This window comes from Triturus cristatus, chromosome 7 (genome assembly GCF_964204655.1).
Source record: "Triturus cristatus chromosome 7, aTriCri1.1, whole genome shotgun sequence".
Lineage (NCBI taxonomy): Eukaryota > Metazoa > Chordata > Amphibia > Caudata > Salamandridae > Triturus > Triturus cristatus.
This window is the reverse complement of record NC_140590.1, coordinates 276,867,563-276,895,500: the sequence shown is the minus strand read 5'-3', so window position 1 is coordinate 276,895,500 and position 27,938 is coordinate 276,867,563. Positions and strand designations below refer to the sequence as shown.

Here is a 27,938-nt window from a genome sequence, read left to right as displayed (position 1 = left end):
CTTTGAGTCATCCATCACTCCATCAGACATTACCCAAGTTCAACTGGTGCATGGACCATTCTCCGACGCCCTGAAAGGACTGTAAAAACCACAAAACACTTGCTGTTTCAGGAAGTCCGAAGTTGAGGTTTATACTGGAATTAAAACAAGCATTGGCCGCACATGCGCGAGATGCGCTCTGTGGTGGGGGGAGGGGCATTGAAGCGAGGCATGCACGCTTGGCCGAGCGAGAGGAAAGCCATATGGCGCCTCTGCTCGTGCCTGTGCACGTGAACGCAGGCAGAATGCCAGCCAAAAGCGTGTGGTCGCACTTTTAAAAGCCTGTTTACTAAATGTCTCGCCGAGCGGCGCATGCGCTGGCTCAGGTGAGACCTATAAATGGCTGGAAGAGGAGAATTAGCACATCGATGGTGCGAGCTTGGCCTCCATCAGGAGATGTAAAGCCCTAGTTAATGAAATGTTAATTAGATACCGCACTGCACGCCGCCCTAGATGCTGGACGGTCTGCGATCACCGCCTCTTAGCGAGAAGTGCCCGGGGTGCTGTAAAGTCGCACTGCGTGATGTGACGTAGCTCGACATCAAAACCGCGTTAGCGGCCTCCGCCCAGGCCCGGGTTGGGCCGACCAATCTAAATGGCTATCCAACACTGCAGTGCTTGGCACCACAAGGGTTTGTTAAAAGGACCCTCACACACCAACCTAGTTGGTGTCATGCTTCATCATCTGGTTCCAGCTGAGAAGCCGAATGCTACTCCGCTGTGCTGTGACACCTGGTTGCAGTGGAGCTGTTTTTTTGTGTTTTGTGAATGTGATGAAGTGGTGTAACATAAAAATACCTCTGGGGTTCTAACTGATAATTACATTATTCCCAGTGGCCCAGGGTATATTTAAAAACAATGAGTGGATAATGTTTTAAGAATAGTGATTGCGTCTTAAGACCAGGGATAATTAAGACGCAATCACTAGTCTTAAAACATTATCCACTCATTTATTTTAAGTATACCCTGGGCCACTGGGAATAAAATAATTATCAGTTAGAACCCCAGAGGTATTTTTATATTACACCACTTCATCACATAAACAAAAAACCAGCTCCACTGTAACCAGGTGTCGCAGCACAACTGAGAAGCATTCAGCTACTCAGCTGGGAACCCAATGATGAAGCATGACACCAACTAGGTTGGTGTGTGAGGGTCCTTTTCACAAACCCTTGTGGTGCCAGGCACTGCAGTGTTGGATAGCCATTTAGATTGGTCAGTCCAAGTTCTTTTTCTATGCCATAATGTAACCACCCTTAGAGGCATGTCTTCTAAGACAACCATGCATGAGAAAGACTCCGACTCGGGTCAACATAGCTCATGAATAGTTTATCTGCTTGTTTGTTGTTTTCATCATTGGGTGCCATGCCCCCTAAAGCCCATGCCCCTGGCCATGTCCTGCGTTACAGCAATATCCTTCCTCCTCATAGCTGTGAAGAAGTTCATTGCAGGACTGTGGGCAGGGACATCATGCAAATGTAAGGGTCCCCGTTCCAAGAGTGTGAAAGCCCTCCAGCGCCCCTCACCCAGCCCGAACTTTCCGCCACCCAGAGCCCCTGAACTGAGCTCAAAAGATCACACCCTTGCTCCGACACAAGAATGTCCAGAATTATGACTATCTAGGGATAGGATAGATGAGTGCATGAAAAGGTGAGTGGATGAAAGAATGCATGGATGAGTTGGTGAAAGGAAGGGTAGATGAAAGGATGGATGTGTGGGTGAAAGGATGGGTGGGTAAAATAATCGATGTGGGTGAAAGGATGAGTGAATAAAAAGATGGATAGGTGAAAGGATGAGTGGGTGAAGGGTTGGACAGATGAGTGGGTGAAAGGATGGATGGGTGCAACTGAGGAAGGGTGAAAGGATGGATGGATGAGTGGGTGAGATGATGGCTAGATAGGTGGATAAAAAGATGACAGAAGACATGGAAATGTAATAGGATGGATGGATGGGTTGATGAAAAGATGGCAGAGTAAATGGAAATCTGAGAGGTGAATACATGGATGGATGAATGGATAGTGGATAGATGAAAGGAGGGCACAGTAACTTGAAATCTGAGACGCTGGATGAATGGTGGTTGGATGAATGGATATAACATTGGCAACGGGGATCTAAAAGGATGGAAGGATGGGTGGGTGAAAGGATGGCAGGGTGCATTGTCATTTGAGAGGTTGGATGGATGGCAAAGTAAATGGAAATTAGAGAGGACGGATGATAGATGGGCAAAATAATCAATTGATGGATGAATGGCTTTATTGATTGATGGATGGGTAAGTCAAATGATGAATGTATAGGTGGATTGATGTAGAAGGCTGCGAACATAGATGAGGGGTGTCTGTACGGATGGATGGAATGACCGATGGATGGAATGGTGAAAGATTAAATGATGGATGAAAAACTGAATGGATGAGAGACTGTAAAAGTGAAATGGTGGATATAAGCAGGTGGATGGAAGGGTGAAAGGATGGCTAGATCGATTATTGGATGGAAGGGACAAGGTAACTCTTCTAGGGACGTCCAGGCTCGCGTGCCTTGCCTGTTTGCATTTTAATTTTCGGACTACTCTTCAGTTTATAAGTATTTAAGAAGTGAACAGACCAAAAAGCACATTGCTTCAAGGAAAATACATAATTCCATCACAACACAGCATACAAGATTACACAATGCCATTTGGGCCAAATTAATTTCTTTTGTACAGCGTTATGATGGGACTAAAACCCATTACTGGTGTGCTGCAGTACTTTTTAAACTTGTGGAACTTTCAGAGTTAAGTAGAGTTTGGCTGACAGTCTGCCACCATCATGGAAGAGTGTCTGTCGGCCAAGTTTTAGAGTTGGGCGAACCATCGTGTTTCTGCTGGTAGAGCCCAGCAGGCTTTGCTGGTGGAGAGCTTGGACCGACCATAACTCGGACACCGGACCTGTCGGTCTAAGTATCTTACATCATTCATGCTGCATCAGCCATACTTTTTCCCTGATTAGGACGGCCAATAAGAGTCGCCCACTGGAAAAATGTATGCCCTTCCTCTTGGAGAAAATTCTCAGGGTGTCAGCACCATTAGTTTTTTCTCTTAAAAAAAAAAAAATCCTGCTTACAAAGTTTGGGCTTAAATAACGAAAAAGTTTGCTGAGCAGCCACCTGGAACAAAGCGTAGGGCCAGATTTACTAACCTTTCACGCACTACGTTGTTAAAAACTGGTCTTCTAATAGGTTTAGTTCTCTATGCCCCAAGTAAAAATGTGCAAGGAAGCCAGGGTTACCAAAACCCAGTGCTTAATTTGAGCAGGTGGTATGAGGTATGACCCACCAGCACTCCTCTTTGGGGGGCACTTTGACCTAAAGCGAAACAGAAAAAGGCAGAAAATAGAAGGATTGAAAAGGGTAGCAAAGGGAGAAAACAAGACGAAAAAGAGCCCGAAAGAGTGAGATAAAGGGGCAGGGAATGCAGGTGGTGGATGAGATGGAATCAGGAGCAGACCGCCTTGACATTTGGCAACCACTGCAGCAGGCTTCTGAGAAAAGGTTTGTGCTCTGATGTTTTTTCTTTTGGAAACTAAGCACTAGAAAAACCCGTGTATGTTTGTCACTTACAGCCTGCAAGAAACAGACGAATGATGCCATAGAGTATCTGGATGAACTGAAGCTTGCTGTGGCATGGAACCGCGTGGATATTGCCACCTCCGAGCTGTTCCACGGGGAGATCCAATGGAAGGTGAGCCATCTGTGAGGAGGTTTGTCTCTTAAAATCCGCTTCATACCCTAGCAGCCTGGGTTTGAGGGCCACTGCATGGATCTAGACATCATTACTAGGCTTCCTCAGCCTTGGAGTATGCGTAGGTCAGTGCTGGTCTCACTAGCACAATTCTCAGCATATTGGCATTTGTTTTGGTACACTTCGAACTCCTACAAGCATTCTGAGTCCTGTAGTTTTCAATGCTCTCAGTATAATATTGTTTGGGGTGGTGCACACCTAAATCTTGTGAAAATAAAACACCATTCACCAACCAAACTATTACCTCTACCACATCACCAAGAAACTGTCACCATAAATTGTTCTTTTTTCCCCACATTAACTCTTTTTTTAACAGAGCAACACCCCTCCCAAACATCTCCATTAGCCCCCCGCCCACATACCTAACCCATTTGCTACTCCCCCTAAATTTGTGGTAATGGTGCTTTATAAATCCCTCCATTTCATTTCATTAGAATTTCTTCCAAGATTATATGGTTCTTTGTGATGAGGTAGTGCTAATGAAACAATGCCAATGGCATCCAGTCCTTGTGAAATCCTCAGTTCATCTTCAATACATTTGTGCTGTCTCTGTAAGTATGGAAATGCTCTTGTGTGCATGTTGTGCTTTATTTCGTTGACTCGACAGGAATAGTCATACTTTTCTGGGTGGGGTGCAGATATGTTCTTCTAGTCTGTTTCAGCTTGGTACTAGCCAGGAAACAAGATGCCCATCCAGAGGGCTCGTACATGCCCATTATAATTGGGCACCAATACAGGTTGTAGCAGCACACTCCTCCACATAATGGCTCTTGTCATTTATTTGGTATGGTTAGTAGCATCCCAGACATTCTGGTACTTGCAGTGATCCATGTTCATTGAATGCAGGCGTCCCCACTCTGCCCACCAGCATCAGGAAACCCTGCTCATTTATTTGTACCTTGGGCTCCACTCTTTGAACCCTTGACCTTATACTTCCAGTAGTGTTTTAAATTGCCACCTGCACCCCGAGAACTGAATTAACCTCCCCATCTTATGCCACACCTACTATCAAACAAGTGGCCACAGTGTAGGACATGTAAGACATGTAAGACACGTAAGACACGCAGGTCTTTCTGACCGTGGTGAGGTTCAGACTGGCTGTCTGGGGGGGAATGGACCCTGTGACCAACTCTTTGAGCCCTCTACCCCACCAGCATAACTCGTTCCTATTGGTCACGGTGCTGCTATCCTTTTTTTCGTGTCTTGTCTTCTTCTTCCCATCTTATTTTTGATTCATCGCAGATCCTTCTCCCAGTAATGTTTTGTTTCCCCCCTTGTCTCTCTGGTGTAGCCAAGTGACCTTACTGATACCATGACCGACGCCCTCATCAACAACAAGCCAAGCTTTGTCAAGCTCTTCATGGACAACGGCATGAACATAGTGGACTATTTGACTTACGGCCAACTCGAGGAGCTGTACAGCTCAGTTACGAAGAACGATCTGCTCTACAACATGCTGCAGAAGAAACTAGATGAGCGGCATGAGTCTGCCAGGAATCAACACCAGGAGTGTCATCCTGAGGAGCATTTCAGAAAGGGCCACAGTTTCACACTCTATGAGGTCTCCAAAGTCTTGCGTGAGCTGCTAGGGGACATATGCACCCCGTTCTACACTCAGGCACTGAGCTCGCACAAGCCATCCTTTTCCAGAAAGAGCTCAAATGTAAGTTTGTGTGTAAATTTAGGAAGGTGGTCATGGTGGATGAATGATGGCTGCCCCAGGGCTGAAACCATTCGATTGCCTTTCACATATTCTCCGGTAGTATTTGGGACACATGTAGGCAGCAAGATAAGAGGAGCCTACCAGCGAGACTTCCGTCACACCACCCCTCCCGCAAATAATACCACGCCTCTTTGTTAAATATGAAAAACATCTTCAGTTCAACAGACCAAACCACCTCCTTAACAGCAAGACCACATCTCCCCCCTGAACCACTAAACTAAGCTTCCCTTCTCACCTCTAGACCAAATCTTTTCTGCAATCTCAAGATCAGACACTATAGCAGACCTCCGCCTTCCGCAAACCACACCTTCTCCTTAACCCTATTGCAGCACAATACCAAGACTTTTATAGGCTGAGACTCTCAACTTTTAATCCCTTTTCAATCCTTCAACACTTCCAACTAATCGCCCTCTATCTGTTCCTACAGTTTAATCTCTTAAGAGCTGCAGTTCTGTGTTTTCAGCTGCTCTTCCTACAAGGGTTCAAGATGTTAATCTTTTCTGTCTCCCAACATATTTCCTCACCCTCTCAAGCTTATCAAGTCAAGATGTACAATATTTGCAAAATACACTCTGCCACAAAACCTTTATTCTTACAAAAATGTTATTTAACTTGGAATGCTGTTTTTCTAGTTCATTCATTCTTGATTGCTTCTTTATTAACGTTTAATCAGTTTGTAACCTTTCCGGTCCCCCCAGGTTCACCTCTCAGACCACCTTATTGCTTTTTGCTGGCTGCCCTTCACACACTGTTCTAACTTTTGCTTTCTCTGTCTAGTCTTTAAATTATGACCTATATCTCAGTACTTCGCATCTCTTAAAAGCTCAGCTCCTACATTCTATAAATGTAATATATTTTGTGATGTAGTGACTCCTGGTGTACATTGCCTGCAATCTAGTGACTTCCAAATGTTGGGAATCCTGTTGTTCTGAATCTGATGTAGTGAGTTATGCATAGTTTTCATCAGACAATATCCTCGTCTTCAGCACATCTAGCTTGTATAGTGACGTCTGCTGGAGAAGATGAATGATGAATATACTAGAGATCTAGATTCAGCACTGCAGAAATCTGAGGCCACTTTCAGGAGAAGCAAAGTTTGTGTGAAGAAATGCCTTGCTGGTATGAATGGTAGTATATAGTTTATTGCTGCATAAAGCCTGAATTTCACTTACTTTGCAAACAAACGTAACAGCCACTAGTAAAGCTACTTTGCGTGATCAGTATTGTAGAGCGCTTTGAAAGAGGCGCTCGGAATCTAGCTATATTTGGCTCCCGGGAGGAGATGGGCTACCCAAATAGCCACTTACATCACTCCCACTTAAACACTGGCATACTGCGTCTGCTCTCAACTAGATCATGCTTCCCTTTCTTTACTATTTATTAACTATGTATTTATTTATATATCACAAACACACCCATGGAGCTCATCGCAGTGCATCAGAGTGCATTGAGCGGAACTAAAAGTTGCAAGAACATCGCTCATGACATGAAACTATCACACTGATAATACTAGAGTAATATTAACATCAGCCTATCATCATCGAGGGATTAAGGGACAGGTAAGATAGTCGATGCTGTTTGTAGACAATTATATGTGATCCGCGTTGGAGACCTTTTCCATTAGTTCATTCTGGGTTCTGAAACTTGATTTGAGAATGCGCAAGGTCTCGTTTAATAGTTTTGTTGAAGAAAAAGCGCATTCATAAATGTAAACCACATTCCTTATGTTCATTTGCCAATTTCTTTCTAGCCGAAACCCCCTCCGCCAGATCCTAAAGAATACCGAATTAAAAAGTCCAGCACCCCATGGATTGACCTCTTTATATGGGCCATCCTGCAGAACCGCAATGAAATGGCCACCTTCTTCTGGGAGATGGTAAGAGCCTTTATGGGGCGCAAAGAACAGACTGCTGCAGATCTCAAGTGTTACTGATTGCATCTTGTGGGTCCCATCTGCAATGGAAAATATACATCTGCTGATCCCACTTGTATCTGATTACATGCATATATACATTTAACGCTCTGCGTCAGGGATGCAGCTGGCAAGATGGCTAAGCAAGTGAAGGTACCCGCTGATCTCTTACGGGATCTGCCAATCACACATTTAAGTGGAGATTTTGTGTACAACATTAAAGAAAGTCTTGTTTCTATTAGAGACACAGAGTTGAGTAATATGCTTTCTCTAATCTTTACTACTCACCAGCAACAGAGAAACAACAATTACATTTATTTGAATAAACTTCAGCTCCCATGAACGCTGTAGTAAATATGAACAAAATGTTATCAATTGTTAGCCTCCTTCAGTCAATACCATTCCTGAGAAATACATCCTCTCCCCCTCTTTCTTTAGTTTGAAGAACCCCACCGCCCCCACGAAGGTCACAAAATAATCCTAACCTGTCCGTTGATGACCAAGACATCCTTTTCAGCCACTTCAGTCACTGTATTTTCTGAGAATCACCTGAGAAACGCACAACTGTTAGAGTTGGGTGGGGACGAAAAGAAGAGAACACAATGTAAGACAGTCCTAAATAGTACTTGATAGGCAAGAAATAACCACATACATCTCACTTTTACATTATCGGCAGCAATAGAAATTCCTCCATAACCGCCCATCTTTTTTCCATCGGTAAAGCTGATTCTCCTTATGTCTTTTATAGAATCCAGACTATTGTTAATGAAGCATAGATTCTGTGGCAAAACACGGAGGCTACTATTAAGATACTTCACAGCTTATTAATAGCATTAGATGCCACCCCCTCAATGGTTAATATTACTTTTTTAAAGACAGTCACCAGACTAGTCTACAGCTTTTTTAATATTGTCTAAAGATGTCGCAACCTGGAATACCTTTTGAGGCCAAAACTCCTCTAAAAGAAATGTGCCTCAGATGATAACCTTCACTTCTGCCTGCTGCATTAGACACTTGACCTGCATAGCCAGAGTAAGTAAGATATTTCTAAAGCGCACAAATGCCGAAGCGTCTTAGCGCTAACACAATGCTGCCACTGATCTAGGAGAAAGAAGAGTTACTTAGACTAGAAGGCAAGGAATTCTATAGTTTGCCCGCCAAGTAGCAGAGGCTTCTACCGCCTCACTTGGCCTTCCTCACCCTGGGGATGACAACCAGCCGAGCATTGGAAGATCTCAAATCGTGTCAAGGGGCATACGAGACAAATATTTTCTCGAAACCCTGGGGTCCAAGTCCGACAATTCCTTGTGCACCATGCACAAAGCCTTGAATTTGATCCCATCTTGAACGGGCAACCCATGAAAGTCCTTGATGCTGTTAGATGTGGGGCTGAATTTGGGAATTTTTAATAGCAACCCTGCAGCTGCATTCTGCAAAGACTGAAGTTTTGATTGAAGTTGTGTATCTATTCCTAGATAGTGTTGCAATAGTCTATCTTGGACCGGATCAGAGCAACTATTACCTTTTTTGCATATCAAGTGAAATAAAGGGGAAGCTGCTCCAGATAAAGAAGTTTCATGGCAATCCGTGTGGTCTTACTCCTCTCCTCATACTCTTCAGATATCTAACCACCCATAATTTGGGATTTATTCAAAAGGCCAGAAAGAACTCCGCCCTAGAAATTTATTTCACCTAAAGATCACAAAAGTAACACATTGCAGTAAAAAATACCGGCCCACAACATCTAAGGTTCGGGCATTGGAGATATTTTGACAAGATTTCTGGCACAAAAGTATAACCAATGTTCCTTACAATTCTTTGATGGATAAAACATGGTTGCCCCGCTCTGACTACAACGCGTGATTCACATCCCACAGATCTTCCTAGACCAGTTGAGGAGATACCTACATCTATATGCCTTTTAACAGCCTACGCACCAAGTGATGTTTAACCCACAGGGGTCCCACCGTTATAAGCGTGGCCCACTGAAATAGTTTACTTGAAGTTTACTTCCTTTGTTTGGCCTTGTTGCACAAACTGCTTTCAAGACTTGCACTATAGGGCTGAAGTGGGGTACAAATCCAGTTCCATACACCAGCTAGACTATTTAGTCCAAGCTCCCTTGTAGATCTTGTAGGTAGGTGGTGCCCAAAATTCCTTGTTGAGCTCCTCTGCATGTTCTGAGAGACCTCTGATGCTCCATCTTTACCGGAAATCTTCTATGCCACAAGCCTCACAAGGTCCTTCTCCACAAGGGGAAAAGTCATTCTTGTCGAATATCGCAGATTCGTAAGGCTGTGTGGTAATAATACCAGATACTGCACTGACCATCCCAGAAAATCCAGATGCCACACTTTGGTCATCCAGAAAGGAGTAATCAAATCAGTTCTGCAGCTTCCTTCCTGTTCTGACTCACTGGCCTCTGAATCATCCAGATTTGAGAAAGAGCAAAACTTCACTGCAGACCCTCTTCTTGGTGAAAAGTGTCTGTTTCCAGCACCCCTTAATTGGGTTTCAAGCCAAAGTACTGTTCAATCTGAGAATTCGGCCTGTATGCAAATACATCTAACTCACATTGACCCAATTGGTCTTGAAGTAAGTGCACCGCTCGGGTTCAGAAAGTAATACATTGCCAATCTGCCGCTCTGTTGGCAAGACCTGGGAGATATTCTGCAATCTCTGGACTCTTCAGTTGAGGCAAAAATACTAGACTACTTTTGCTGTTTTGGACACCTCTCTCAATCTCATCCCTCCAAGGTGATTGACATAACATACTGCTGATGCATTGTACATTCTCAGAAGGACACCACATTGTATCTCCTTTTTGGTGAAACTTTTAACTGTGAAAGACCCGCCAACAACTCCAAGCAATTGATGTGGAGTTTCAACACATTTTTTAGGCACTGTCCTCATGTTCATATGCTGTCACAGCAGGCTCCCCAAACTAACCTGCTGACCTCCGATTCCAAACTTGTGTCTGGTTTTGCACCAAATATCGTCAGCTGTTCCAGGCTTCTATGTGTGCCTACCACTATTCCAGGCCCATTTTGGCCTCTGACTATATGATCTAATCTGCATAGGATAAAACCCTCAAGAGGTGAAACATCTTCATCGTTTGAAGCACCCTGTAGTGCAATAGACTGAGAAATATCACCTAAATCGACAAGAACTTCCCCACGACTCCAGCCATGTATCTCAAAGAAATCTGTGGGCTCGATACTACCTTGCTTCTTTATTGTCCAAATATTTTTCATATTCAGTCTCTAACTTGCCTGTGCCAATTCTACTTTGGAGCCCAGTAATTCCATGCACTGGGCTGGTTTCAGTACTGATCTGTCCCAATTTAATACAAAGTTCAGATCCTGCAACAACGACACCGCCATTGATTGCCTCAGAGATATGTCAGATTGAGAGGTGGGGTAGGAAGAGAGTATGAAACATGTGACACCAGATGAGAAATTAGGCGACAATTTGGCTACATGGTCACTGATGCTGACTGAGGTGTGTGAACTGGCAGACAAGTGTGAAAGCTGGGGGGGGGGGGGGAGTAGGGGAGGTAGGAACGTCCAGGAGGGTGGTGGAGGATCATAGGGACAATGGAAAGGCGAGAGTGGCAATTCTGGAATCTTAGTTAAGCCCCAGAACAGGCCAAAGACACGGAAGCGAGGCTATACAGGAGGCAGACCAAGGGGGCTAGAATAGACTTGGGGGATGAGGACAGAGTCCAGGCCAATTGCTTCTATGTTTGATGACCACGCATAATGGGGATGTGTGTGCAGAAGAAAATGAGTAGCACTGAGGGTGTGGGGGTTATTAATTAATGTACTACTGCACATATGTAGAAGTAGTGCAACACTCGAGTCATGATACAGTGTTTTACTGATGTGAACATCAATAAAGAGTTTAAAAAAGAGCGACCCCATCATCACAACCTAATCCTGAACCGTTGCTGTGTCCTGCACCAGGAATATCTCCTCGTTGAGGAATAGTATTACTCCGATCACAGGTATGCCCCCACCAATTTGAGTAGTTTTATAAACACCATGTAGTGGAAAACAAGCGAAAAGACAAACTGTAAATTTCCTACATCTGTCCGGCCGTTGGAATTGTAGGAAGCACCAATGCTGCACCACCAGATCCACGTCTCTGTGACCCATACATGCCATATAATCTACTTGTCATAGGATTCCCATAGGAGATGAATTCCTTCCATTTTGAAGTGATTTTATACTGCACACTGATTTTAAGTCCTTAATATTTATAACTTGATGCATTTCTACTGAATCGTTCTTGAAGACAAGAAACAAATTGCTCAAAAAATTACAGGACCAAAGTGTCCACGCGGATGATTACCCTCTTTTGCACAAGTTTCAGAACCTCTGTCCAGCCACATTTGCTACTTGTGAACTTGATTGAGCTGTGATGCCAGGTTTGAGAAGAATACCTGATGAAACCCGCTACCTTCTGCAATCAGCATGGCATCCTAAGAAATCAACTGCCAATTATTGATGAACTTGCCAGCTTGCCTCCAGACAGAACTCTTTTATCCCACCATTGCTGAGAGTACCCTCTCCCCTGGGACCTGTTCACAGCAGGACTTCGACCAACCAAGCAGCTCCCACCTTGACCCATTCTGAGGGAAAACGTCCAGCAAAACTTTCTTTAGTGAGAATCAGGCCTGAGAATTATGTAGGTACCCACTATTACGGTGGCTTTCTTCATATTGATGTCCGCAGAGAGTTGGCCTTGTGCGACAGTGCCAATATCAGTTGGCATTCGTCCCACAGCTTATGGTCTATCTTCAGCAAAAAACATTTTCACCTTTGCCACTAATGCATAGTTTGCATTAGAAGGAAGCATACTGCTCTCTGGGCATAGCCTTACAGCACATCTGGGTTCACAGGGTTCCCCAGTGCCTTAGCTTTCTCCACTAAGTTCAGTGTCTTTGTAGAGGGAAAGATGATATCCAGCAGGATTTCCTTTCACCTGCGCCAGGCTCTATCAGTCCCTTTTGGGTCTTTTGCGCTTTTGGGCATAAATGTCAAAAGCCTCAAGTTTACTTCTTGAGAGACCACCACTTTACCCTTGATAACCTGAGGACATTCTGCTCCTAGTTAATTACAGGCCTCCATGTCCAATGGCTTCCTGAGTCGTTTGAACAAATATTGGGCCATCTTATGAAAGTTCCCTCAGCCCAAAGAACTGGAGTGTATAATGAGCTGTGGGGCAAAGACTTCATTCTCCGAGCTTGCCTTGACTCTTTCTCACTTGAGACATATCCATCCCCCTATGTTTTGTAGCACTGCATCCGGTCAGGACTCCATATCTTTTCGGTCCTGATGAGGTCATATGTCTATAATCATCTGTGTCATTGGCATCACCTGGGGCGGAATCATCGTCACTTTCTTTATTGTGCTGTAGCTTTCCACCTCCTGCGGGAATCTCATTGTCTGAGTCAGGCCTTTGTCTCAGAATTTATCATAATTTATTTAAGGGGGTTCTCCTCTGGGAATAGCCTGCTTGAGGGCACTCATGTTCCCTACAATGCCAGGAATCACTGGTTCTCTTGAGCTAATGCTGCAGCACCCCTCTCAACAGCACATGTTCGTCCCATGCCTCTATGCGAACTTGCTTCACCACAGGTTTGTGTAAGCCAGACTGTTCAGAACCGGCAACCCCTCGGCTCTGCCTGTGTACTCTCCCAGGATGGCTGTGGGGCAAGGTAGTTGTCGCAAAAATGTTTGTGTGTCATCTATCGATTTTTAAAGCCTCTGACACAACCCTACACACTGTTATCTATAGAAACACCCATGACCGTTGAAGCTGTGGGCCTTGAGAGAAACGCACATCTGATTCCCTCTCCGGGGAATCATATGGCGGGTCGACATCTATGTGGCTATGCCATCTGCCATTTTTTGGGTCCAATACGCACAGCACTAAAAGTGGCCCCTAACAACAATACTGTGCATCAGTAATAATGAACTGACAATATAAGGCAGTGTAGAAAGTATAAAAGTGTGTATCAACTTGTAGAAACAAATCATGAATTAACAGTGTAAGGCAATAGTGTAAGTTTGTTAGTATCTATTAACCTGCAATGTCATGATTAGCCGTTCTGTGGCAAGCCCTAAGCCTGTGGTAAATAACTCACAAGTGCTTCCACTGCTGGAGGCAGTGCACTGCACAGCTTGTGCTAGGAAGGGTTTGACTCAACTCATTTTGCTCCCTCTAGAAACGTACAGCCGGTGTTCATGTGGGGACGCAAGGGTGGTCCTGGCACAGCGCCAACCATAGGCATCCGCGTTTCCATAGTCCATTCTTTCGCGAATGGACTATGGAAACACACTTTATCTGGAAGCCTCTAAGGCCACGATAACCAGACTACAGATCACCCAGAAGTGTGCAGCTCGTCTGCTTCTGGGTCTCCCCTATAGACAATCGGCCAAACCCGCATTGAAGACTTTACACTGGCTGCCAAAATCATAAAGGATTCAATTCAAGGCGCTCTGTATTGCCCATAAGTCCTTCTGGGTATGGGACCGGTAATCAATGAGTTCATGACCACCCGCTACCACCCAAACAGAAGCCTCCGCTCAATGAACATGTTGCTTGCAACAGTTCCAAAAAATATAGAGGGCAAGAAGCGGTGGCCGTTCCTTCGCTTATAATGTGGCAAAATTATGGAACGCGCTCCCCTTTTACATACGACAGGAAACCAATCATCTGTCTTTCATGAAACGACTTAAAACCTGGCTGTTCTAACTTACCACTCAGTAGAGGTGACATCTAGGTCCACGTCCGCAAATAGTGCTTGGATGCCTTAGGGTAGCTATGCTCCACCTGAGGCATATGGCACCTGACCATATAGGGGAGCTCCTGTGCACCAAATGGGTAAGTCCCCTCCGCTGCCACTGTTGGCTGCAGGCTCTTCCAGGAATGAGAGCTCAGCAAGCCCCATTTCAACAGGCTTTAGGTGACTCAAGGGTGGATAATCAACTTCCTCGGAAGCTCCGAAAAGCACTAGCTTTAGTCACACCTCAAAAGAGCAACCAAGTCAAATTTCTGCCAATCTAAGCAGAATTAGAGCCACACCAAAGGGGATCAAGAACACTTATTTCACTGATTTGTAGCAAAGAAAAGAGGAACAAGAGGTCTTTCTCAGGGATGTTATGGACTGAAGGAGGCTCACTGTTGGCCATAGTGTTTTGTTTGTTTATGTATACTTCAGCACTTATGTAAACTAATGTTTATTCACAGAAATGCTACAATTGTTATTTCTTTGTTGCTGATGAGTGGTAAAGATTAGAGAAAGATAACTGTAATGCCCGTGTTTTGCAATAAAATACCGGAAGCACAATGTCTTGTTGCGACTAAGTCTTTCATCCTAGCAATGTCAAAAAACTGAAGGCCTGATTTACAAGAAAAATGATGCGGCAAGACATCTTGCTGCATAGAGCTGTGCCATTTATTTTAAAATCGCAGGGATGCATCGTATTAACAACAATACAACACATCTGTGTGCTTTCTCCTGCGCTGGCACACAATTGGCTGCAATGTCCACCGCAGGTACCCTTGCGTCATATGGCAAAGATGCCTGTGTTGCAGGGATGATTGTTTTTGTGCAGGAAGGTGTCCCTTCCTGCACAAAAACAATCTTTGATGGCATGCTGCATAGAAAGAGGAAAACACTAGGAGAAAAATAAGTATTTCTCCCCGTTGCACCACTTACCACTTACCACTTTTAACGCCTCACTTGGGGAGGCGTAGGATTCTGACTCATTACCAGCTTTACAAAACTTTGTAAGTCTGGGAATGTGCTCGGTTCTATGGATATGGTGTGGGACCACCCACAGCAACACCCATGGAACACTCCTTTCACGAAGAGTAATGCATGAAAGGGGCATATAAAAAGTCATGCAGGGTGACTTTACAGGGCCATATAAATATGGGCAGGCACACTGCGCCACTGGTGCGTCAAAAAAAGGCATCCACCCGAGGCGCAATGGCCTTGTAAATGAGGCCCTGAGTGTCATTAAACTGTGAAAACCAGTGCATTCTATAAAAAGAGGAATAGTAGTTTTAAGCACTAAAACTGTACCGAGATTACTAAAGAACTTTGGAAGTTTGCAAATACTGTGAAATGTGCTATATAAATGCACCTAAAAGTTAAAAATAATTGTCAATAGCTTATCATATAGATCCTACAAGTGTGCTGTAGTAGATGTTACTTTTGTTGCTACAGGTTGGCACTGTTGGAGCAGAGAGTTCTAGATCTTCAGAATCTAAATAGATCAGCCTAAAGACCTGCAGTTGCCGAGAGCCTGTTTCTCCAGCAAGGAAGTTTTCCCATATACGTATCTTCAAATCCTCAACCCTGTCCAGGCCAGATCTAAGCTATGGCTATACAAACCTTTTATTACATGAGCGCAGATTGGTGCAATTGCCAGTTATTGGGTTTTCTGTATTTCACTTAATTTCTGTTTTTATTTGGCTTATAATGTTTTGTAATGGTTGCTCATGGAACATGTGGCTCAAGCAGAAAATACATTGTGGTAATCTGAAAGTCGTTATTTGCCAGGCCATGTGCTGCACTACCACCGATGATGCTACATTTGCATGCTACCTCGCGAGGTGCTACCACGCATACAGTTTTCAAGCAGATGACTGCCAAAATGAAATTTATGTGAATTTTGTGAGATTTAGACTTAATACTTGTAGAAATAAATCCCTATTTTGCCCACCCCTAATTCCAGAACAGTTTTTACAATTGCAATTTAATGCTTGTGCACTTAACACGTTCTCTGTGGCGTGATGCTGCAAACAGGTGTGCAAAGAGAAGTTGGACATTAAGTCTGGCCGAGTGGCTGTAAGCAGTGCACAACTCTCATGGGCCTGATCAGTCCAAAGCCATGTTTTACAGAGGCCACCTATGGACGGTTGCCTTATTGAAGCTTTGCAGGGCAAGATATGGTCTGTGGCGTAGCCACGGTGGCTTGGAGTAATGCTCATGGGTGAGGACTGGAAACCCTTGTGCTGGGACACGTCTATAGACGTAATTGTGTGCGTTTTTTTAAACACCTTATTAAAGAAATCCCGGAAAATGGGCTCACCTCATCCCAGCTTGGTTAGTAAGGCAGTCCTGATTAGAGTGTAGTGGGCCCCTTATACCGCTGGACCATATGGTACCACCTTTGCTGCTCTAATATTGACTGCCTCTATGGTTATAGACCACTTGGAGAGGTTAGTCCACTGAAGGCAGTCTTTCCTGGCTAGGGTTATCTATGATCTTCAGATGGGGGTGTGCATAACTGATGGTGATGATGGAGATCCTTCGAATGGAGTTTTGTCTACGCCGTACATGCTGGTGTTAGTTCAGTGACTGGGCTCTGGGGCCACCTTGAAAATTGATGCAAGCTGCCAAACTCAGAGGAAGGAATTTACTGTCCTGGTGATTTACCATCAGTCTTTCATGTATTGTAATTTGTCTAAGCAACCATGAGAGTGAGGCCGTCACGTCTCCCAATAGCGCCCCTTTGTAATACTATTTTTTAGTAAGGAATTTCAGCCAGTACAGAAAGTGTGGTACATAGTATAAATCAAATGAATTTCTATTGTTGGAGAGGCTAATGCTCTGACCATGTTGATGTTTTTCGCTATATTAATGGAGGAGTGTGGAGCCTGTGCAAGGCCATTTGACTGTTTTAGAATACGCAGTCCACAGCTTTCCTACTCTGATACAGTCACGGCTGGTATGGCTCGCGGGTGGGGGTCGGGATTGGGGTGGGCGAGCGAACGCTGGGGTGTGGTGAAGCGATCGTGGGGACGTGGGGGGGATGCGGGTGTCGCGTGGGAGGGGGTCAGAAATAAAAAAATAAAACTTACCTCAAGGCCGGGTCCCACATCTTCGTTGCTCCTGCTCTTCTGCCTCCAACAGGAACAGGAAGCAGGCAGACAGGCTCCCTCCCCTAAGCCAATCACAATGCTTCAATGGAACTTTGTGATTGGTCTGAGCGCCGTGACACAGCGTTCAGCCAGGGGCTATACGGGCGGGCATGTTCTCCATGCAGGCTGTAATGCAGCCTGCATGGAGAACAGGGGAATGCGCATGACTGTTTTGCCCTGCTCGGAGAGCCGAGCAGCCCCGCCTACACTCCCGCTGCAAAGCTGCAGGACGGGAAACCTAAAATAACCTAAAATAACAATAGCGTTAAGTTATTGTCATTTTATGTTTCTCACTGCTAAAAAGCAGTGGGGCAACCCTCCTCCGCCATAGCGGAGGAGCCGCCCCTGCTCGGATACAGGAGGACGGGTGTTCTCTCACATCATTCCTAAAGCAGGGCACGACCTCCCACCCTACATCGGAACCTCCTCCTCCGGTCTGCAATTCTGCAAGAAGCTGAAGCCGTGACTTCTCAATTAACCAACTACCATAGGGCGGGCGAGGCACTCACATTTGCTCAGTGTCAGGATACCCTTGCGGGTGATATTGTGCTTTACAAATACACAAAACATAACATACAGATTTTCAGTAGACAGAGGGTGCCAGCCGTAAGGAACGTTTGCAGTTGATTAATTAGTACATTTTTACAACAATACACATAGAACAACTATTAAAGTTCAAGAGTTGTCGTTATTATTAAATCCATTATTACTAAAATAAACACCGTCTGGTAACGTAACACAGAAATGTACTAAACAAATACACATTCTAAGGCGGTTTCTACATTTTCACAAGAACCCTATATGTATGTGAAATGTTACTGATGTTTTTTCTAATCCTTATTTTTCACATTACTTATGTTTGTTATGCCTAATCTAGTACCTTTTATAAATTCTTATGAACAAACCATAAAATTAATCCACAGCCTTTTGCTTTGTCCCATTTTAACATACCTATCACGATGCTCCATAAAGCGAAAACTATTGGCCTGAATTACACTAATTTACCACACGAGGGCAGCATTACTTCATTCACTAAACCAATATACTTGCGAAACATTTTCACAAGCCACAATCCTGCAATGAACTGATCGTCCCGCTTTATCTCAGATTTTTGGTATGAGCTAAAATTTCCCCCAACAGTTCGATGGGAAGTGATTCAGAAGCCCACACCACCCTCCATCAAATCCTAGACAATAATGAAAGCCCTAGTTTACAAGATGGCCTTGAAATCCAATGCCTTTTAAGGGCATCATTTTGTCTCGAGTTGGCGGCGGTGTTAACAAGCATTGGCATAGCCAATAGGTCTCGCCTTTGGGACCTTATGTGTTTAGCCATGCAACAGTTGCATAACTAAATACTTATAAGGTCCCAAAAGCCAGACCTATTGGCTATGCAAAGAGGCCCTGCGGCCGTGAAAGTTGTAGTGTCGCGGTCTAGTTGACGCGCACTACGTAACGGCGGAAGTGCGCGTAGCGGCCATATTGGACGCTACTGCGCATGCGCGAGCGAGAGAAGCGATTGGAGCCTGTTGCCCGGCGCTCTCTCGGGTGTATGATAGCAAGTACTGCAATAAAGGTACTTATGCACTAGTCCTGGCTCCCGAATGTTATTGGGGGTAACCAAGCACATTACAGTGGCGACGAGACTTGGACAGAGTGGACCCTGTTGAACCCCAGAGTGGGGAGAGCCCCCAACCAGCAGGAGAGCCGGAGGGGACGACGTCCTACAGTGTGAGCAGACCAGGGAGGCATAGGACGGACACCAGCACACCGAGAGAGCGCGGCAGTGGCAGACGGACGCCAGAGGGAGGCACGTGAGAAGTAAGTGTGCCGACCAGAGGCAAGGAAGCGTAAGCAGGCAAACCGTAGCGAGGCGCAGCAGAGACCCTGGCGGAAGCGGGTGGAGACAGCGCAGGCAGCTCCGAAGAGAACCAGACGACCCGAAGAAAGGGGGAGAGGACGGAAGCGCCAGGCAGTCCGAGGAAACAGGCGGAAGCCAAGATGAGTGCGCAGGCATCAGCATTAACGACGCCAGTCCCGTTCCTACCAAGGCCAGGGGAGCCCCAAATGAAATGGGAAGACTGGAGGGAGTACTTCAAAAATTACCTCGAAGCACTGGAAGACGAGAACGAGGAGGCGTTCTCCAGCGGCAGGAGGAAGAGGATAACCTTACATAATCTGGGACCAGAAGGCATACGTGTGTTCCAAAACTTAACACCGGTCACCCGACCAGTAGCGGACACCGATGTATTCAAACACGCCATTGAAGATTTAGACAACCACTATCGGCCCGCAGTTTGCACGTCCATCGACCGCTACAATTTCCAGCAGAGGAAGCAAGAAGCGGGGGAAACGATAGACGACTACGTGGCGGCACTGAGAAAACTAGCGATAACATGTAAATTTGGAGCATTACACGACAAATTCATTAAGGACCAAATAGTAATGCATACGACAAGCAAGACAGTGCAAGATAAATTGTGGGCGAGTGGAGATGCGACGCTAAAAGACGTGATAGCCATCGTAAAAAGGGCAGAACTAACTAAGCGCTGCGCGGAAGCAGCAAAGAGAGACCAAGTCCCGAGACTCACGATAAACAAGATGGAGGACGCGGACCAGTACGGAAGAGGAAAAACGGCGCCAGGAGAGTACAAAGGAACAAACAAGGGGAAAGGAAAAACGGGACAACTGTGGAAGCAGGAAAAGGAAGGAACGTCGAGGTGCTACAGGTGCGGAAGCCCGAACCACGCGGCGCACGACAAACGGTGCCCCGCCTTCAGAGCCAAGTGCGCATTCTGCAGCCTGGTCGGCCACTACGAGAAGGTGTGTCGAAGGAAAGGGTAACAACGCGCGGTGAAATTCGTGGCGCAAGACCTAGGAGAGGAAGAAGAAGGTCAGGAGGAAGACGATGAAGTCCTATGTGTGGAAGACCAAGTACTGGGCATCGACGGAAAAAGAGCGCGCAAGCCCCAGTGCGACATGCACATTGGAGGAGAAGAAATCACCATAGTAGCGGATTCGGGGTCGCCCTACACGATCGTCCAAAGATCCGTGTGGAACGCGAGATTCAAACCCACACTTGGCTCACATCTGGAACCGCCCGACATACGACCGGTCACCTACACGGGGGAACCCATCCCAATGGTAGGATTTAGGAGACTGCTGTTCCACTTCAAAGAACGCAGGGCCCAGTGCAAACTATACGTCGCGGAGAAGGGACCATCAGTCCTCGGGTGGATGGACCAAGGAGAGTTGGGAATACAACTGAATCCGGGAGGAGACACCCAAGTGCTAGTGACGTTAGATGGAGAATGGTCTACGGCAGCGAGATGGCGATGCGAACACCCGAAAATATTTGGTGGCAAGATCGGTAAACTAGAGAAATTTACCCACAGAATCGTTCTCAAGGAGAACGTCAGCCCCGTTACACACAAAGTGAGGAACATACCGATCGCTGTGAGAGAGGCAGTGCAACAGGAGCTACACAGACTGGAGGAAGAAGGAATCATTGAACCGATCGACAGCGCAGAATGGTTGGCACCACTGGTGGTGGCCATGAAACCGTCAGGCAAGGTGCGCTTATGTGTGGACCTCCGAGAACTCAACAAATGCATCGTGGTAGAAAAGTTCCCGTTACCACGCATAGAGGAACTGCTGGCACGTACAAAAGGCGTGAAATGGTTCTCCACCATCGACCTCAAATCGGCGTACCACCAGGTAGTTCTGCACCCCACGAGCAAGAAGCTGACGTCATTCATAACTCCGTTTGGATGCTATCAGTTCTGCCGCATGCCCTTTGGGCTAGCATCAGCAGCGGCAGTCTTCCAAAAGCTAATGGCCTGCCTATTCAAAGGTATAGAAAGGGTACAATACTTCCAAGATGATATCCTAGTAATGGGGAAGGAGCTAGAAGAACACAATGAGAAGCTGGAAGTGGTAATAAAGATCTTGGAGGAAAACGGACTGACGGCAGAGTGGGAGAAATGTCATTTCGGAATGACATCGGTCACATACCTTGGGCATGAAATTGGAAAACAAGGGATAACACCGAAGAAAGGGAATGTGAAGGCCATCTGCGACGCGCCCCCGCCCGCCTCCAAAGAAGAAGTAAGGTCCTTTCAAGGGATGGCGGAATATTATAGTAAGTTTGTCCACGGCTTCGCCACGAAAACACACAACATGAGACAACTCACGAGGGAAAAGACGGCGTTTGCATGGACGGAAGAGGCGCAAGAAGAGTTTGACATGGTAAAACGTGAAATCAGCCAGGCGATCCTGCTGCATGGGTACGATCCCCTGGGTAGATCGATAGTGCTGACAGACGCAAGCGAAAAAGGGTTAGGAGCGGTGCTCATGCAAGAGAGACAAGGAGGCGTGACGGAGACGATCAGCTTCGCGTCCAGGACACTGACGACCTCGGAACAAAAGTTCAGTGTGATCGAGAAAGAGATGTTGGCCGTAGTATGGGCCATGGGAAAGTTTCGCCAGTTCCTGTGGGGCACGCGATTCCAGTTGAAAACGGACCACAAACCCCTAGTGAAGGTCTTGACGTCAAGTGGCCATGCCAGCGCAACACCCCGGATAGCGAAGATGACGCTAAAACTCCTGGAGTATGGGTATGACGTGGAATACATACCAGGCTCAAGAAACAAGATAGCGGATTATCTCAGCAGGGCGTCAGCAATGGAAAGCGCCACCAGCGGCACCGAAGAAGATGACGAGATGGTAGCCCTGACAGATGATCCGGAAAGGGAAATAAGTAGACAGGAGTGGAAGAATGCGTATGCAGCGGATGGAGACCTGGAAGAAATCAAGAAGTACATCGTATGAGGGTGGCCGGAAAGGAGACAACAGAAGCCCAGGGTCCGACAGTTCTACGAGGTTAGAGAGGAGCTGTTGGTGGGGAACGACGGTGTGTTTGTATACAGAGGAAATAGGGTGGTTCCACCTGTGAACATAATACCGGATCTGTTGTCTAATACACGAAGGACACCTGGGAATCGTGAAGACGAAAGCCAGAACCAAACAAACGTATTGGTGGCCAGGGATGGATCTGCAAGTGGAGAGGCATGTGAGAGACTGCGTGCAGTGCCAAGGAGCTGACAAAATACTAAAACCGATGAGGCCTGCTCTAGGAAAGTTCACGAATCCCAGTAACCCGTGGGAAGAAGTGGCAGTGGACATCTTGGGGCCTGTACTTGACAATCAGGGGATACCCAAGTACCTATGCGTGTTAGTGGACAAATACTCAGTGGCCAGAGGTACACATTCAAGAGGAAATGGACACTGACACAATACTGCGTTTTCTCAAGACGGTATTCCTCAGGGAGGGCATCCCCAGAACTATAATTAGTGACAATGGTCCCCAATTTACCTCGGACAAATGGTCCAGATTTGCGGAAAGGAATGGCATTCTACTCAGACATACGTCGATATATCACCTGGCCAGTAATGGACAAGTAGAAAGGTTCAACAGGGTGCTAATGGGCTCCATACAGGCTGCCATCTCCAGGGGCAAAGACTGGGAAAAGGAAGTACAAAGCACGGTCTGGGCATATCACATCACCCCCACCAGCACGGGGTCCAGCCCCTTCCAAATCCTACGGGGAAGGCAACCCTTCACCAGAGACAATGTTGCTTGGAAAGAGAAAACCATCACCAGCAAATGGTCTCCAGCGGTAGTACAACACAACCTGGAGAAGGCACAGCATATATATACTGAATACTACAATCGCAACAAAAAGGTGAAAGAGACAGTGTTAGAAAAAGGGGAGTGGGTCAGAGTGAAGCTGGCTGTTCTAAAGCGAAAGGGAGAAAGCAAATACTCCCCACCCCTAAGAGTGGAAGAAGTGTATGACCGAGCAGCGTTGCTCAGCGATGGAAATGTGTGGTCCCAAGACCGTATGGCCAAATGCAATAAAATCCTACAATGGCCCCGGGAGGACATGGAAGGGGCAACACCACCAGAAGAGGTGACAAGGGAAGCAGGAGCTTCAAAGGGAGTGTGTGGAGAGAACATTCATGAAGAGCAAAACAGTGAGAGAAAGGTACAAGAAGGACTGGCCATGGAGGAAAAGACCCGGGAAGGGGGTGAGAATGGAGAGAGAGAAGGACATGGTACTCCTGAAGGAAGAAGGGGAAGCCCTGTCGCAGAAGGGGGTCAAGAAGGACATACTACCCCGGTAAGACACACCCGGGTTGGGCGAGCGGTGGTGAGACCATCCAAGTTTAGAGGCTACGAAATGGACTAACCACCCAGTCAGGTACATTGTTTTTGTGTGGTATAAAAGGGGGAGATATGTAGTGTCGCGGTCTAGTTGACGCGCACTACGTAACGGCGGAAATGCGCGTAGCGGCCATATTGGACGCTACTGCGCATGCGCGAGTGAGCGCGAGCGAGAGAAGCGATCGGAGCCTGTTGCCCGGCGCTCTCTCGGGTGTATGATAGCAAGTACTGCAATAAAGGTACTTATGCACTAGTCCTGGCTCCTGAATGTTATTGGGGGTAACCAAGCACATTACAAAAGTGATCGCGATAGAACATCAAAGCGGCCGGGAAAGTGAAAGTAATCGCTGTAAAGCGCGGCGCGCGCCTGCGCACATGCACTGTAGCTCTAGGCTGGCCTGGTAGCACTTTTTGGAGCCCTCTCAATAAGTCTCGCCAGACCAGCGCATGCGCTGGGTCAGGCGAGACCTAAAAAGGGAAGGAGAAAGGGAGTGGAGAGTAGGCCTTCTTCGGAGCCCTACTAAAATGTAATCAATTCTTTAGTTCTGTTACTCACAGTAGATCCATAGAAGCATAGCTGGCTAGGTCTCAGATTGCTTGTGTGAAATTTTCATAATTTTCGTGTAATTATGAGTGACATTTTTACAACCATGAGTGACACTTCTTCGCAAACAGTATAATGTCACCCACACTTAGTAGTAGCATGGCACATCCCACAGCCAAGTCAGACACCTGTTGAGACAATAAATTTAACAGAGACTCCCTGCCCTGGCCAGCCTGCGCCGCCCTGGCTGGCAGTCAATCACATTAATGGCATGATCAGGTCATGATCAATTAACAGTCTGTCCAGGCTCCCAGCCACGTGGGACCCGATGTAGACTACAGGATGTGAGGGGCCCCAGCGTGTATCTTCCCTCTGTTTAGTTCTCCAGTTAGGCCCCTGTTTTACTGCAGTTTAGACTGACCCAGTTTTTGGCATGGATTTACAGCATTCGTTTTGCGGCTGGGCATCCACATCTGTTTGATACTATGGCTTGAGTAGGGGTTGGTTTTTTTCATTAATTATGCGGGTGTGTGGTTTTGTCTTCAAATCTCTGATGTTCGTTTGGTTTACTGTGATGGCAGGATATTTCCTGGTCATAATATATTTAGACTCCATACCTCCTGTAGTGCAATAGCGCCATCCTGTGGCGTTTGAATAACAGCACTCGAGCTCAGCTTGTATGCCGTTCATGCTAGCAAAGTGAGACACTGGACCTATCGCACTTTAGGCCACAGTTATTTCGCGTAACAATCTCAGGCATTGTGTTAATGCGGGAACATTGCCAGTAACGCGAGCTGCGTGGTACTTGGCAGGGCTGTGGAAATTAGTGCGCACATCCTGAAATCACTGACTTGGGTGAATCAAACCCTGCAGCGGATGATCGCAACAATAGTTTCACTCCCTCCACCCTAGAACATCTTACTCCCTGCATTGTTCACATCTTGGTAGTGCTTGCTGCTTGTACCTCTAGCTACATGTAGAATGAGCAAGTCTTGAAGTGAGTGGTAAGCTTACACTGAGTGTACACACAGGCATATTAAACAAGAAAAGACTTGAGTAACACTTCTTCTCGCCTCTCCCCAGGGCCCCGACGCTGTAAGCTCTGCTCTCGCCGCCACCAAGATCCTGAAAGAAATGTCCCGGCTGGAACAGGAGGCCGAAGAATCGAAAGCCATGCGGGAGCTGGCGGCCAAGTTTGAGCAGCTGGCTATCGGTGTGTAGCCTGGAGTACCCTTGCAGTTGTTTTTTCACAATTTGCACAACTACATTTAGAGTTCGCCTACTGATTTGTCATTAATGTCACTTGTGTTGTTAAAAAGTGCGTCTGGAGTCCAGAGACTTTGACACTTTGCATGGGGTTGTGTAGAGAAGCAGCCCCAACGTCAGAAGAGCGACTTTAACCAGGTGGTAAAACTCTGTGTGGAGATTGATGGCCCTGACCCTCAAAGTCTGAGTCGTGAATCTAAAGACGGTATCTAGAGAGAGGAGGCTGACCTCCAGAAGTGTTTGTTCTGCACCAACAAGCTGTGGGACTCAGTCCCAACAGAGTGTGATTTTGAAATATGGATCCTGAAATTAATGGCCAGCATCCCGTTTCTATCCCTGCCTTTTAGAACCTGGGCCTTATTTTTAGAATTACAGATTTTTACGACCTTCCTAACTTTAATGAACATGAGGTGGCCCATTTTTGTAATGGAATAACAGCAATTGTTTGCACATGTCACATCTTAACCGCGCCCTTTGATAGCATACTGTGGCCAAGATATTGATCTGTCTATAAAAATAGCAGATGAACTGTGCTGAAAGATGGTGCTGGAACCCTTTTCAGAGTTGGGTGCTGGCTTGTAGCATCTGTTCACTAGAATCACAAGGCTTCTGAAAAATCTAGGTGTTGATACTAGTGGTGTTAGCAAATTTGAGAAGCCCATTTTGCAGCAGAGTATGATAAGACCTCACATCCATTTTTGTGTTAAAACAAGGCCCAGTAGTGTATCTCGCACTCCATATATGTTTATTTTGCAGTTTTATTTATCTTGAACACAGCCCCAGGGCATTGAAGCACTTTACATGAGCACCAGATTACATTACACAAGGTCCACTTCAATTAATTAAAAGCACAGGAGATTAAGTGATTTACCCAGAATCAAAGGCTATTGAGCCAACGCTGGGCCTGGATCCTGGTTCCCCAGATCAAAGATGGCAGTTGTGGACGTTAGGCCACATCCATATTTCTTATTTTAAGTGTGAAAGTCATGCACAAGTGATATGTTTGTGTAGCTCATTCTCTGCTGAAATGGCCTTGTGATGTAAAGAAACAGCAGCAACACATACTGCAAAGTTCACCAGGAGTCTAGCTTGAGAATGCTGGCAAGGGTTTGTTTTAAAACTGGACTTAGGGACATTGTTCAGCATCTTTCCAACAGCGCACGAGCATGGCTAATCATTTTAAATATTACTTGCTCGGCTCGTGACCCACCAGTGGGTCTGAACCCACAGTTTGCGAGGCGCTGCCGTAGTGAATTAGTTGCACAATACCTCTTGATGCTTTACACTCCACAAGAGTCCTAACCATCCGCGACTATCTAAGTTTGATTTTGTTATTGCACCGTCACTTTTTGTAACTCGTATTGTTTTTTACTTGTAACAGTGCAATAATCTATAAACTTCATATAGCACATTAGATGGGTGTGATAATACATGTTATAAAAATCCTACACACTTGAGTCCAAGTACAGATTAGTTTTGCAATAAGTTTCTCTCGGAGAACAGGTTTAATTTTAAAAAACAATGCTGGTGCTTTTATTCCAAAAGATATCCTCATGGTGGTCATCAACACAGTTCATTCCCATAGTTGTAATGATTGCACTGGAGTTCTTGAAAAGTGCTACCCGTCTTTCAGTATCGCGGATACTGGAGGCTCTCCTTTCGAGGTCTTTGGAAACGGCACTTTGCTGTTCCTTGGACATAGGACACGGCTTAAAGGAGAAGACGAGCCAGCTTTCATCTGAAATGTGCGCTGTTTCAAGGAAAAACATGTTTGTCTAGTCTTTAGGGTGTCTCCCTACACTTTGGTGTCAAAGCCAACCTCCTTGGAGTCTCTACTTGGCCAACTCTGGTTTAAGGCGCAATCGTGCCGTCAATGACACATCTGCTATTACTGTGGGTACTACCAACTAGCCGGTGATTGGTCCACGTTGCTTATTAGAAGAGGAGATTAGAAAACATCTTATTTCTTTTTTACAAAGCTTTGATGCCATATTTTGGTTCAAATGACAGATTTTCAACTAAATTGCTTCTTTGTGTCTGAAGGACACAATGCAGCTTAAGGAAAATTTGTCATTTATGAAAAAGGCATCAAATGTACACAAATTTGATGAACCTTAGTGTTGACCGTTTTTGAAGCGGCTGTTGACAAGTCATCTTAAGGTCTGACCGGCAAAACGCACTTTTGCTGAAACGCCACAAACCCCCCCACCCCACAAGCCTCCCACCCCACAAGCCTTCCACCCCACAAGCCTCCCACCCCACAATGTTCATCCACTTGATTGTTCTTCATTTAATAAAGAAAAACAAAATCCGTGGCATGTTTAACAAAGGCTGGGGCCGAGTTTTGACGAGGTAAGCTGTAACGAGCGCTGACAAAGCCAATAGGCTTGACATTTGTAAGTCATGTGGATCTGGAGTGTGCATTCTATACAATCCTCAATCCTATTCCATTAAAGCACATGCAAAATTAGGTGAAAACCTGATACTACAGGAACAAAGGGGTCGCTTTTTCGGT

At 45.9% G+C, this 27,938-nt stretch overlaps 1 protein-coding gene across 2 annotated transcripts in view; it reads left to right on the top strand.

The window, feature by feature from the left end:
• The window catches only part of LOC146809407 (transient receptor potential cation channel subfamily M member 4-like), a 388,425-nt gene that overhangs the window by 279,864 nt on the left and 80,623 nt on the right, over positions 1-27,938 (top strand). For both annotated transcript variants that reach the window (XM_085616252.1, XM_085616251.1), the window contains exons 10-13: positions 3,633-3,751; positions 5,103-5,474; positions 7,285-7,410; positions 25,241-25,370. In XM_085616252.1, coding sequence (XP_085472378.1) covers positions 3,633-3,751; positions 5,103-5,474; positions 7,285-7,410; positions 25,241-25,370 — 747 coding nt within the window. The remainder of the gene's footprint in view (positions 1-3,632; positions 3,752-5,102; positions 5,475-7,284; positions 7,411-25,240; positions 25,371-27,938) is intronic.